The sequence below is a fragment of the Nanorana parkeri genome, unplaced genomic scaffold (genome assembly GCF_000935625.1).
Source record: "Nanorana parkeri isolate BGI_ZX_2015 unplaced genomic scaffold, ASM93562v1 scaffold224, whole genome shotgun sequence".
In the NCBI taxonomy this organism is placed as follows: Eukaryota; Metazoa; Chordata; class Amphibia; order Anura; family Dicroglossidae; genus Nanorana; species Nanorana parkeri.
In genome coordinates, this window is record NW_017306492.1 from 314,255 (window position 1) to 327,669 (window position 13,415).

The window sequence follows — 13,415 nt, forward strand, 5'->3', positions numbered from 1 at the left end:
ATTGCTGGGTGAAAAGAAACACATTTCATAGTCTTATGAATACTCCGCCTTTTACACTGTAAAGCCGCCTTCCCAAAACATTTATAACGCAGGGGAACCTGAATTTTCAGGCCTCAGGGAACCCCTTTTAATAATTGCTATATCTGTAGCCCATGATCCATTAGTATGAACAGGAAATCAATATATAATAATAATACTCCAAAGACATGCTGGAAGGTTAATTGGCTCCTCTCTAAGTTGGCCCTCTTTGTATGCATGTGAGATAGGGACCTTAGATTGTAAGCTATTGAGGGTAGGGACTGATGTGAATGTGCAACTATTGTAACAAGGACACTCCACTGTAGACCGGAGGTGCAAGTCAGATGCAGTTTATTTGCTTTCAAAACGGTAGATAACACGAAATCCAACATAAATAGCTTGCTGTAGCATATAACAGATAAGGGCTCACCGACATCTGTCTCTCTTGCAGCACTGCTGCTCCGGCCTCAATCTTTAGGGCCACTGTCTGGTTCCTCCAGACAACGGCAATAACATGCCAATCCTCTCAATATGGTTCGCAAACCCCACAGCTCCCTGCTGCACTGGCCTCCACTGACTCCAGGGTGGGGCTCTCCTGACTCACAGGTGGGGCCCTGAACACATCCCAGCACACTCTTCATGAGGGATGTACAGGGGTGCACGATCAGGTGCTGGTCACTACCAAAGCATGGACCCAGGAATGGAGATTTCCTCCCACCCAGAGCTCTAAGAAATCTCCTGGCTCCAGGATCCCAACCATGATTCAGAAAACCCGGAAAGAACTGAAAAGGCAGTTCTCTCCTGGTACACATACTGTCTTCCTGGAGCCACTCAGCCCCTCTGGCTGAGAACCCTGGGTGACTTTGAGGCCACCTAACACCGTGGTATTGCCTCACAATGCCACACTATGTAAAGTGCTGCGTAAATTGTCGGCGCTCTATAAATACCTGTAATAAATAATAATAACGGGCAGAAAAGATATGCAGACTGTGGAAATGGTAGTTTTCCCCTCACATTGGTGATCGGTAGAGAAATGCCCACTTACTATGATGGACAATGGAAAAGTGTTCCCCCACATTGGTGGTCAGTGGAGAAGTGCCTTCTTAGATTGGTGACTGATGCCCAGGGAGAGAGGGGAAGAATGCCCCCTTACAAGATAGTTGTCACTGGCTGGTCAGTGGCCACCTTAATCATCGCCCTCTAGGAACAACCCCCCAGAGTTACGCTTTAGGGCCCGTTCACACAATAGCATGGAAAGGCAACCTTGGCACTCCACTGTTAGGAAACTACAAGTCCCATGAGGCATTGCAAGACTCCGACAGCTACTTGCATGACTCCCAGAGGCAGAGCATGACAGGATTTGTAGTTTCACCACAGATGGAGTGCCGAGGTTGCCCATCTCTGCACTATAGTGTTGCACTAAACACACAGTACTAGGTGTAGCGCACACCATTGCACAGTGCACCCAGTGTGCGGTACCATGTTCTAGGTGCGTTGCATTGCTGTTTATTTGAACGGAACCCTACACTCCTCCCGGCTGCCACGCATAGCGGCTCAGTGCATTGTACGGCAAAACCGTGCGCTGCAACACACAGGCAGGGGGAGGTGCGTTGGGGTGCCATTCAAATCAATGGTAATGCAACGCACCTAGTGCATGGTGCTGGCTGGAAGGGGATTTACGCATCTCACACTCCTGGGAGCGTTGGACTTGAAGATTCATCGAGCGGCCATTGCTCCTCAGAAGAGTGAGAACTCCAGGAGCGGGAGGCGGAGCAGCCGTATATAAACCTATCGGGGGGAACTTTCTATTCCATTTTTTAATAAAAAAACGACAGACTTGCTTTAAAGAATTGACTATGTTCTGAAATCTTTATGACCACAAAGTGCTGATTGGGCGAGCCGTCACACCTTCCATATGATCAGGGACACATGGACGCCTATGTTTAGGCCAGTGACCTCCGACCTCAACATGCCAACACAGAGAAGCAGGCATGCCCTAAGGACTGCTCACACTTGTGTTGGTCACACCAGACCCGGAGTTCATCACAAGAAGAAACACTTGTTACTCCTCCAAAAGCTGATATTTCCGTGTTCAGTGGAGAATACAACTGGATGTAAAACTTGTTGACATTTACAGGGTTATTCATAGAACGGTGAACTTATTGGAGGAACGGGTGGGGAGGGCACAGCTGACTGTGACAGGGGGCTCTGCCTATCTAGAGGCAATCAGCCAGCTGGGTGGATCTCAACAGTATTGTCGGGATCCGCTGCGGCGCTCTCAGTATATCACGAGCTCAGTATATAGCGGGGGAAGGATCGGTTTTGGGACAACTAGAGGATGATGAAATAAGGAACAAAATGCAGTTTAAGTAAGTCTGGCCTTCATAAAAGGAAAAAAAAAGTGGAGGTTTAATATCACTTGAAGGTCCCAGATGTGTTTGTGTCAGGTCTTTATTGTTGTCAGAGTCCCCTCTAGAGAAAGAGCCATGCCCTCAATTTGTACTGGTGACCACTGTCATCAACATAGAAAGTGATTGGAAAACTAACTGTTTCATCTTGTCACCAGTACAGGAAGTGAGGGGAAAATCTTGCAACGGGGACATTACTTCCATTGACAGCTAGGAGGGGAATTTCCATCACTTTGCAGATTACTATTCACTTCCTGTTGCACCTCAGGGACAGGAAGTTAGAAGAAATGGCGTGACCAGTGGGACAGAGACAGCAAAAAGGAACCCGACAGCGTTTTAATCCATCCAGCATTCCATTTATTCCTATAAAACAAAGTTTGGGCTTTAGACATACTGTAACAAACAAAAGGTAAACAAACTCTCCTTTTCTGAATTGGGATTATTTTTTCTTCTCCGCTATGCAGACCTCAGATATCGCACCTCGTATCGGGTGATGTGTACACCGGCTGCACAGATTCTTACTCAAGGTGATACAGGTTGATCACAGATTGGCCTGACCAATCCCAATCTGTCGCCTTCATCCACCGGCCTGACCAATCCCGATCTGTCACCTTCATCCACCGGCCTGACCAATCCCGATCTGTCACCTTCATCCACCGGCCTGACCAATCCCGATCTGTCACCTTCATCCACCGGCCTGACCAATCCCGATCTGTCACCTTCATCCACCGGCCTGACCAATCCCGATCTGTCACCTTCATCCACCGGCCTGACCAATCCCGATCTGTCACCTTCATCCACCGGCCTGACCAATCCCGATCTGTCACCTTCATCCACCGGCCTGACCAATCCCGATCTGTCACCTTCATCCACCGGCCTGACCAATCCCGATCTGTCACCTTCATCCACCGGCCTGACCAATCCCGATCTGTCACCTTCATCCACCGGCCTGACCAATCCCGATCTGTCACCTTCATCCACCGGCCTGACCAATCCCGATCTGTCACCTTCATCCACCGGCCTGACCAATCCCGATCTGTCACCTTCATCCACCGGCCTGACCAATCCCGATCTGTCACCTTCATCCACCGGCCTGACCAATCCCGATCTGTCACCTTCATCCACCGGCCTGACCAATCCCGATCTGTCACCTTCATCCACCGGCCTGACCAATCCCGATCTGTCACCTTCATCCACCGGCCTGACCAATCCCGATCTGTCACCTTCATCCACCGGCCTGACCAATCCCGATCTGTCACCTTCATCCACCGGCCTGACCAATCCCGATCTGTCACCTTCATCCACCGGCCTGACCAATCCCGATCTGTCACCTTCATCCACCGGCCTGACCAATCCCGATCTGTCACCTTCATCCACCGGCCTGACCAATCCCGATCTGTCACCTTCATCCACCGGCCTGACCAATCCCGATCTGTCACCTTCATCCACCGGCCTGACCAATCCCGATCTGTCACCTTCATCCACCGGCCTGACCAATCCCGATCTGTCACCTTCATCCACCGGCCTGACCAATCCCGATCTGTCACCTTCATCCACCGGCCTGACCAATCCCGATCTGTCACCTTCATCCACCGGCCTGACCAATCCCGATCTGTCACCTTCATCCACCGGCCTGACCAATCCCGATCTGTCACCTTCATCCACCGGCCTGACCAATCCCGATCTGTCACCTTCATCCACCGGCCTGACCAATCCCGATCTGTCACCTTCATCCACCGGCCTGACCAATCCCGATCTGTCACCTTCATCCACCGGCCTGACCAATCCCGATCTGTCACCTTCATCCACCGGCCTGACCAATCCCGATCTGTCACCTTCATCCACCGGCCTGACCAATCCCGATCTGTCACCTTCATCCACCGGCCTGACCAATCCCGATCTGTCACCTTCATCCACCGGCCTGACCAATCCCGATCTGTCACCTTCATCCACCGGCCTGACCAATCCCGATCTGTCACCTTCATCCACCGGCCTGACCAATCCCGATCTGTCACCTTCATCCACCGGCCTGACCAATCCCGATCTGTCACCTTCATCCACCGGCCTGACCAATCCCGATCTGTCACCTTCATCCACCGGCCTGACCAATCCCGATCTGTCACCTTCATCCACCGGCCTGACCAATCCCGATCTGTCACCTTCATCCACCGGCCTGACCAATCCCGATCTGTCACCTTCATCCACCGGCCTGACCAATCCCGATCTGTCACCTTCATCCACCGGCCTGACCAATCCCGATCTGTCACCTTCATCCACCGGCCTGACCAATCCCGATCTGTCACCTTCATCCACCGGCCTGACCAATCCCGATCTGTCACCTTCATCCACCGGCCTGACCAATCCCGATCTGTCACCTTCATCCACCGGCCTGACCAATCCCGATCTGTCACCTTCATCCACCGGCCTGACCAATCCCGATCTGTCACCTTCATCCACCGGCCTGACCAATCCCGATCTGTCACCTTCATCCACCGGCCTGACCAATCCCGATCTGTCACCTTCATCCACCGGCCTGACCAATCCCGATCTGTCACCTTCATCCACCGGCCTGACCAATCCCGATCTGTCACCTTCATCCACCGGCCTGACCAATCCCGATCTGTCACCTTCATCCACCGGCCTGACCAATCCCGATCTGTCACCTTCATCCACCGGCCTGACCAATCCCGATCTGTCACCTTCATCCACCGGCCTGACCAATCCCGATCTGTCACCTTCATCCACCGGCCTGACCAATCCCGATCTGTCACCTTCATCCACCGGCCTGACCAATCCCGATCTGTCACCTTCATCCACCGGCCTGACCAATCCCGATCTGTCACCTTCATCCACCGGCCTGACCAATCCCGATCTGTCACCTTCATCCACCGGCCTGACCAATCCCGATCTGTCACCTTCATCCACCGGCCTGACCAATCCCGATCTGTCACCTTCATCCACCGGCCTGACCAATCCCGATCTCATGCCTTCATCCACCGTCCTGACCAATCCCGATCTTATGCCTTCATCCACCGGCCTGACCAATCCCGATCTCATGCCTTCATCCACCGGCCTGACCAATCCCGATCTGTCACCTTCATCCACCGGCCTGAATAATCCTGATCTATCGGCTTCATCCACCGGCCTGACCAATCCTAATCTGACCATCTGTCGCCATCATCCACCGGCCTGACCAATCCTAATCTGACTAGAGCTGCAGCTAACGATTAACTTGCCCCATCACATGCAATCACCATATCTAATACATGGTGCTTTTTTTGGCACCCCTGCACCTTCCCCAGTACAACCAGGGTGCAATTTTAAGATATCAAAACAACGGATGGGAGGGATTGGGGTTGTTATAGTTCCCTTGTAATAAGAGGCCGTTAAATCTGATCGTGGCCCGCTGTCTCCCTCTAATTACCGAATTCCGATGATCTCCGATCACATTCGGCGCCTCAGAAGCTCTGTCACCTCTCTTCACTTCCCAACTCCAAACACCGACGTCACCAGTCAGCGCCGAATTCCATGACGTACACTGAGGGACCTATTACTGCGCGTGCGCTCTACATTCTAACAAAATCCTCCCAAATGAAATTAAAATATTTCAACTCTCTTTAAAACAATCCCCCATTCTATGCATACGCAATATAATGTAATTTTAAAAATGTTTTAATCACGGCATTTAAAAATTTAGTGTGGTTGCGCATGCGTAGGCTTACCGACCCTTCAGTTACAGGGGGACTACGGCGGTCGGTAGGGACCAAACAAGATGTGATTGCGAAGTTGCAGTGAAAGAAACTAAACAAAACTATTAGTGTTTTCATTTTACTAAATACGAATCCTATCTATGTTCCGTATATCTTGTTTTTATTTTAATTTGTAATCATTTTTTGAGCTGCTGTTATACTGCGCGTGCGGACCGGCTAGCCCTGGGGGATGTACGGCGAGTGTGCGGGACCAAGAAGGGTGAGAGCGCAAAGCCGCCATCAATGGAAGAGCAGCCGGTGTTTGAGCCGGTGATAAGCTGATCTGGGAGGATTATGGGGTGTGTGGAATGGCTGGAAGGGTGAGCCCATCATCGTGTGCCCTTTGACACGACCATCATCACAGTGCTGGGCCCTCTGAACAAGTAAGAGCAAAGAGCCTTATGTACTAACATGTCAGCTGTGTACACAGTGCGGGGGTCCCCTTTGCTGGGGACAGCTGACGTCATCTCTGCAACATTGTTTCTTCATCTGAAATTTATTGCTGCCAACACTCAGCACATGAATATATGGAATAGGGATATGCAGGTTGGAGATGACTATTGAGGCTGCCAGTGCTGACTTTGTTCTGAAAATCAGGTGTCATGCTGATCCTCTGCCTTCGATACTTTTATGTCAGTGACTCAAAACAAGTATTCAGATCAGGAAAACACGTATCATGCTAAATCCCCAATCTGCTTACTTTTTCTGGGTTAGTGATTTAAAATATGAAAGCCAGAGGTTCGGCATGACAGCCAGAAATCTAGCATTTTCAGAGAGAAGTCAGCAAGGGCAAACTCTGTATTCCTAAGGCATTCTTTAACGTGGTCCTGTCATCCCAGGGTCACCCGTACACAATGCACAACCTGTAAATAAAGACTCAATATAATTACAATACCGATGGCCATTCTCCGGGAGAATGCTGGTAAGGTGAATATATGGGGGGGGAGTTGGCGGAACGGCTGGGGGTTTACAGATTCCCTGCCCTGATTCTTCAGGGTGCTCTGGAGTCACAGTGGTCACATGGTAATACAGGATTCTTAGGGCGCCATGAAGTCACAGGGGTCATGGGGTGACATAGAATGTTTAGGGTGCTCTGGAGTGGCAGGGTTATGGGGTGACACAGGACACATAGAGTGCTGTGGAGTAATAGGGGCTCTGAAGTCACTGCAGTGTTGGGGTGATGAAGGATACTTTGGTTGCTCTGTAGTCATAGGATGATACAGCATGCTTAGGGTGCTCGGGAATCACAGGGGTCATGAGGTGATACAGGATGCTTAGGGTGCTTTGAAGTCACTGAGTGATACAGGATGCTTAGGGTGCCCTGGACCTATGGGGTGACAGGATGCTTAGGGTGCTCTGGAGTCAGGGGGTGACACTGGATGCTTATGGTGCTCTGGAGTCACTGGGGTACACAGAATGCTTAGGGTGCTCTGGAGTCACGGGGGGACACAGGATGCTTAGGGTGCTCTGGAGTCACGGGGGGACGCAGGATGCTTAGGGTGCTCTGGAGTCACGGGGGGACCCAGGATGCTTAGGGTGCTCTGGAGTCACGGGGGGACACAGGATGCTTAGGGTGCTCTGGAGTCGCAGGGGTCATATGGTGATGCAGGCTGCCTAATGTGCTCCTGAGTCACAGGAATCACTGAAGACACAGGGATGCACTGGGATCACTGGAGAAATTAGGGTCACTTGGAGACACTGGAGTACAGATACTTTAGCAAGGGTCTCAACTTAGCTGTCCTCTGATTGGCTGAGGCTTTGGGTGAAAACCCAGAAGTGCTGTCAGCTGCACTCCAGAGAGAAGACCTGGAGCTGGAATGGAGGAGAGGTGAATATGACAATCTGACAGTTTTAACCATTTCCTACTACATTTCCCTAAAATTATTTTTAAAAAGTTTACTTTAAATAATTTTGACATTTTTCTTTTCTGAGACGTTGATTCGAGTATTTCTTACAGACTTGTTTTCCCGCTCTTTGTAGACAAGATGAAAACTTTCTCAGAGTCCCACAAGACGGTGTTTGTGGTCGATCACTGCCCATACATGGCGGAATCCTGCAGACAGCATGTCGAGTTCGATATGTTGACCAAAAACAGGGTGACACTGGATGCTTATGGTGCTCTGGAGTCACTGGGGTACACAGAATGCTTAGGGTGCTCTGGAGTCACGGGGGGACACAGGATGCTTAGGGTGCTCTGGAGTCACGGGGGGACGCAGGATGCTTAGGGTGCTCTGGAGTCACGGGGGGACACAGGATGCTTAGGGTGCTCCGGAGTCACGGGGGGACACAGGATGCTTAGGGTGCTCTGGAGTCGCAGGGGTCATATGGTGATGCAGGCTGCCTAATGTGCTCCTGAGTCACAGGAATCACTGAAGACACAGGGATGCACTGGGATCACTGGAGAAATTAGGGTCACTTGGAGACACTGGAGTACAGATACTTTAGCAAGGGTCTCAACTTAGCTGTCCTCTGATTGGCTGAGGCTTTGGGTGAAAACCCAGAAGTGCTGTCAGCTGCACTCCAGAGAGAAGACCTGGAGCTGGAATGGAGGAGAGGTGAATATGACAATCTGACAGTTTTAACCATTTCCTACTACATTTCCCTAAAATTATTTTTAAAAAGTTTACTTTAAATAATTTTGACATTTTTCTTTTCTGAGACGTTGATTCGAGTATTTCTTACAGACTTGTTTTCCCGCTCTTTGTAGACAAGATGAAAACTTTCTCAGAGTCCCACAAGACGGTGTTTGTGGTCGATCACTGCCCATACATGGCGGAATCCTGCAGACAGCATGTCGAGTTCGATATGTTGACCAAAAACCGCACGCAGGGAATCATCCCCCTGGCACCAATCTCCAAATCGCTGTGGACGTGCGCTGTGGAGGCATCTGTGGAATATTGTAGAATAATGTATGATATATTCCCCTTTAAGAAACTGGTAAGAGTCACAATTGTCTCCCCTAGTCAAAGCAGGCACAGCTGATGACTAACCTTTGTGAGCCTTTTTCTGGTGATCAGTGAAGCCAGTTTCCCAGATCCTAAACATGACCTGTTTGTCTCTTGATTGGACTGACTGTGTCCTGAATTCTGCATGAATTTGTCCTCTCTAACTGTCGGAATGTTAATCTGTGCTGTGCCAATCCAGGGCAAAGTAACAGGTCCACCTAAATGTTGTCCCACCCATGAGGGAAGCAAAGGGTGGGCAAGTTTATTCTAACACGTTGCCTTTTTCTCCATGGGTTCTCGTTACATTACCATTTAAAAAAAACTGCAGGTAAAGACACGGAAAAATCAAGTATTTTATATTTATACTTTTTTGCAGAGTTTTTCCTGTGCATAAATAATGTTTTATTCACTTGCAGTATGTCTCTGAGCTTCCTAGGGAATTAACACTTCAAAAACTGTTACTTCCACTCCCGCGTTTGGTAGTGTCTAATTACTGTATGTGTTGGCCCAACTCCTCCTCCCCTTCCTATATAACCATTTATGTAGTTGCCAAGGGAGGAAAGAAAGGGAAATACTAGAGAAGCGTTATCCAAATTCCGGCCCTCCAGCTGTGGTGAAACTACAAATCCCATGATGCATCTCTCTTCGGGAGTCATGTCTGTGGCTGTGAGACTCTTGCAATGCCTCATGGCATTTGTAGTTCCACCACAGCTGGAGGGCCAGAGTTTGGCTACCCCTGTACTAGAGAGTCACTTGAGTGACATCTCTGAGTCTGCTGGGCCTGCTGACATCACATCCAAGATGGCGGCTCCCAGCCGAAGTTTCAGGGTTTTCCGATGTCTAACAGTGGAGGATTTTACAAGTACATAACATGCCTGAAATATGTTAAATGCTCATTTCATTTTTTGGGAAGACCGTTGTTGCAATTAATTTGCTGGCAACATGGTCCCTTGAAAGCTGAGCTCCAGGCAGACAGCCAGATACATAGTTAAAAGTCATATATGTAAACTGTAATAATTTGCCAGAGGATTTTTCATACTGTCCAGTTTAAGGCTCCGTTCACGCAGACCAATCTGGCATTTCTGCGGCAAGAACCTACTGATTCCTACGGCAGGAATGCCAGGTGTAGTAGTAGGAGTATGAGTGCAAATGTTTACATGTGTACTGCAATTGAGACATGCAGCCGCTGTCACTGTGTCATTAACCTCAATGGGTGCAGCAGCCGCATCTGAATAGGGACACCTGGCATTCCTGTCGCAAGATTCCCAGAATGTGAATGGGGCCTTGGGATTTTGTTCCTGCTATCAGACTGTAGAACCAGATCCTGAAACGCTCTCAGACTCTTTCTGCAGTACAGCAATAGAGCCTGGTCTAAACAACACCCCCAGCCTGTGATTGAACAATAAAGATGCACTAGGATGCTGATGAGATCATCACTCTGCTGTGTCTTCCTGTGAAGTGTTAGATGGACAGCACTGCGCAATGCAGCAGATCCTGATTGGCTTACAGTTCTGTCCCAGTGATGATATGGGCAGGATATTAAGAGTCAAGTAGTATTACTGACTGTACAGTATATAAAAATACAATTCATGGTGTTTTAAAGAACCTGTGGCTGGATTTTAAAGGGTCTAGAGTAGGGCTGCAACAACTAATCGACATAATCGATTATTGAAAAAGTTGTCAACTATTTCAATCATTGATTAATCGGCTTCCGATTGGTTGCCCCTGTTCAGGGCTCCACACACGCTGCGTGCCACACCTCCTCCCCACCTCAGACCCGCACACCCGCATCCATGCTCCACACGCCACACCTCCTCCCTGCCTCACGCTCAATGCCCGCCCAAATCCACGGTCGGCACAGGGACGCAGGGAGAAGAAGTAAGGAGGAGCAGGTGTGGGCGGATGACAGCCGCCGATAGACAGGCCCCATCTCAGAAACAGGTTGCTAGAAGACTGCTCAGGTAAGCCTGCACTTTCCCCACATGGTGCTCTATAATCTATGGCTGGGATAGTGGGATTTGTATTCCTCTATAGTTGATGGTACATTGTGCTGTATATTATACAGACCAATGTACCATCAGCTATAGAGGACTACAAATCCCAGCAATACATTATACACTGTATGTATAATGTATTGCTGGGATTTGTTGTATTCCTATATAGCTGGTGGTATTCTGCATTGCGCTGTATAGAGGACTACAAAACCCAACAATAGTACATTATAGAGCGCAATGCGGAATTCCACCAGCTTTAGAGGACTACAACACCCAGCAATAGTACATTATACAGCGCAATGCAGAATACCACCAGCTATAATGTACTATTGCTGGGATTTGTTGTATTCCTCTATAGCTGGCGGTATTCTGCATTGTGCTGTATAATGTACTATTGCTGGGTTTTGTAGTCCTCTATAGCCAGTGCCATTCTGCATTCATTGCTATATAATTTTACACTTTTCATTTCACTATATTGCACACCACACTTTTTCTTTTTTTTCTTTTTTACCGCTTCCACCGCTCCAAGCTTGCTCCTGTGATGGACTGCAATCTCAATACAAACTAGTAGTCCCATCACCGGAGCCATTTTTTAAAATGTATTTTATTTTCTATCCGATTAACCGATTAATCGAACCTAATAATCGGCTAACTAATCGATTTTGAAAATAATCGTTAGCTGCAGCTCTAGTCTAGAGTTCATCTTTACAGTGTATGTAAACGCTAAAGAAAAAGTATATAAGATCTGCATTATGCATTTGCGCATACACGTAACCCTGTGTTTGATCTTTCATATACGTTTTACTTAGACATCCTGGCATACACAGGGCTTCCTGTAAAAGGGTGGCAATATTCAGTGACCCTACAGGATGCCTGCACTGTGTGCCAGTAGTCAGCATGGGTTGGGCTGCTGATAAGATTTGTTCATACCTCCTGCTGTTGGAAAAACCACAGCATGGGACTTGGGGGTCCTTTAGTGTACAGCATGATGATGGTACATTGCACTGCAGATGTAGAAACAGGGTAGTCACATTGCAATGTGTTTCATGTAAACCCTGCCTTTTACAATCATGCAATTGAATACTACATGTTCGTGTGTTTCTTATACAGGTGAGCTAACCTTGAGTCATAATGTTTTCTGTGTCTGTAGGTGAATTTTATAGTTAGTGATTCATGTTCCCGGATATTGAATACTTGGTCTCAAGAGGACCAAAACTTGCAAGAGGTAAGAGCAGAAACTACAAAATAAATTCTTATTTTGCACCCCACTTTGTTCTAGGGATGCACCGATACCGGTATTTTGGTATCGTGTATGAGTACCGATATTTTTTTCCTGGTACTCGCCGATACCGAATACCGATACCAGAAATCCCATTCAGAAAGCCATGTGGCATGTAATGACACGCCACCTGGCTTCCGGATTAGCCAGGAAGCCAGGTGGCGTGTAAAAACTTGAGAAAGCATCGCGCCGGCTTTCTGGCCAATCAGGAAGCCGGGCGCCATATAATGACGTGGCGCCCGTCTTCCTGATTGGCCGGGAAGCTGGCTCTATGCTCCCTTGTCACAAGTGATGAGGAAGCATGGAGCCGGCTTCCTGGCCAATCAGAAAGCCACCTGATTACTCGGTTACCATACTCGGCACCGATACCAATACTAGTATCGGTATTGGTGCATCCCTACTTTGTTACTAATTTCATGAACTTCTTTTGATAAATCCCATCTCTAGGCAAACAAAAAAACTACCCCTGCACTGCAAGGGTTCAGTGCTTGTTTACTCCAGGAGACTGGAGTAAAGCAGATTTACTTATTCAATTCCCGCTCATGCCGGCTCCCTCGGGGCTGTTAGACCGGTCCCCGCAGCCGCAGCCCCTACTCCCCTGAAGAGGAAGCTGACCATTGACATCATCATGTCTAATGCAGGTTTAATAGGCCTTAGACGCCAGGACACGGAGGAGGAGAACAGGGGAGCGCTGTCCACCAGGTGAACAGGAATCAGGTAAGTAAAAGTGCTTTACTCCAGCTCTTAGACCAGGGGTAGATGAACTCCAGCCCTCCAGATGTGGTGGAACTACCATCAGGCCCGGCTCTACTGCAAGGCAAGTCAGGCGGCCGCCTGAGGGCGCTGCAGGGTGAGGACGGAAAAAACGGCATTTTGCGCTATGGTTTTTTTTTTTTTCTTTTTTCACTTACCTTCGGCGCGGGAGAGCAGCGGCGAGTCAGCGCTGGTCCGTTGGGAGGAGCTCCAGGTGGGGTCCTAATTTAGCTGGCCGGCGACTGCCTGAGGTGCCGTGCGGACTCACC

General features: G+C 49.0%; 1 protein-coding gene across 2 annotated transcripts in view; it reads left to right on the plus strand.

Moving 5' to 3' along the window:
* The first annotated feature begins 8,886 nt into the window (after nt 1-8,886).
* Nucleotides 8,887-13,415, plus strand: part of ASUN (asunder, spermatogenesis regulator) — a 45,641-nt gene continuing 41,112 nt past the window's right edge. For both annotated transcript variants that reach the window (XM_018556089.1, XM_018556090.1), the window contains exons 1-2: nt 8,887-9,112; nt 12,265-12,339. In XM_018556089.1, coding sequence (XP_018411591.1) covers nt 8,888-9,112; nt 12,265-12,339 — 300 coding nt within the window. In that variant the 5' untranslated portion in view covers nt 8,887. The remainder of the gene's footprint in view (nt 9,113-12,264; nt 12,340-13,415) is intronic.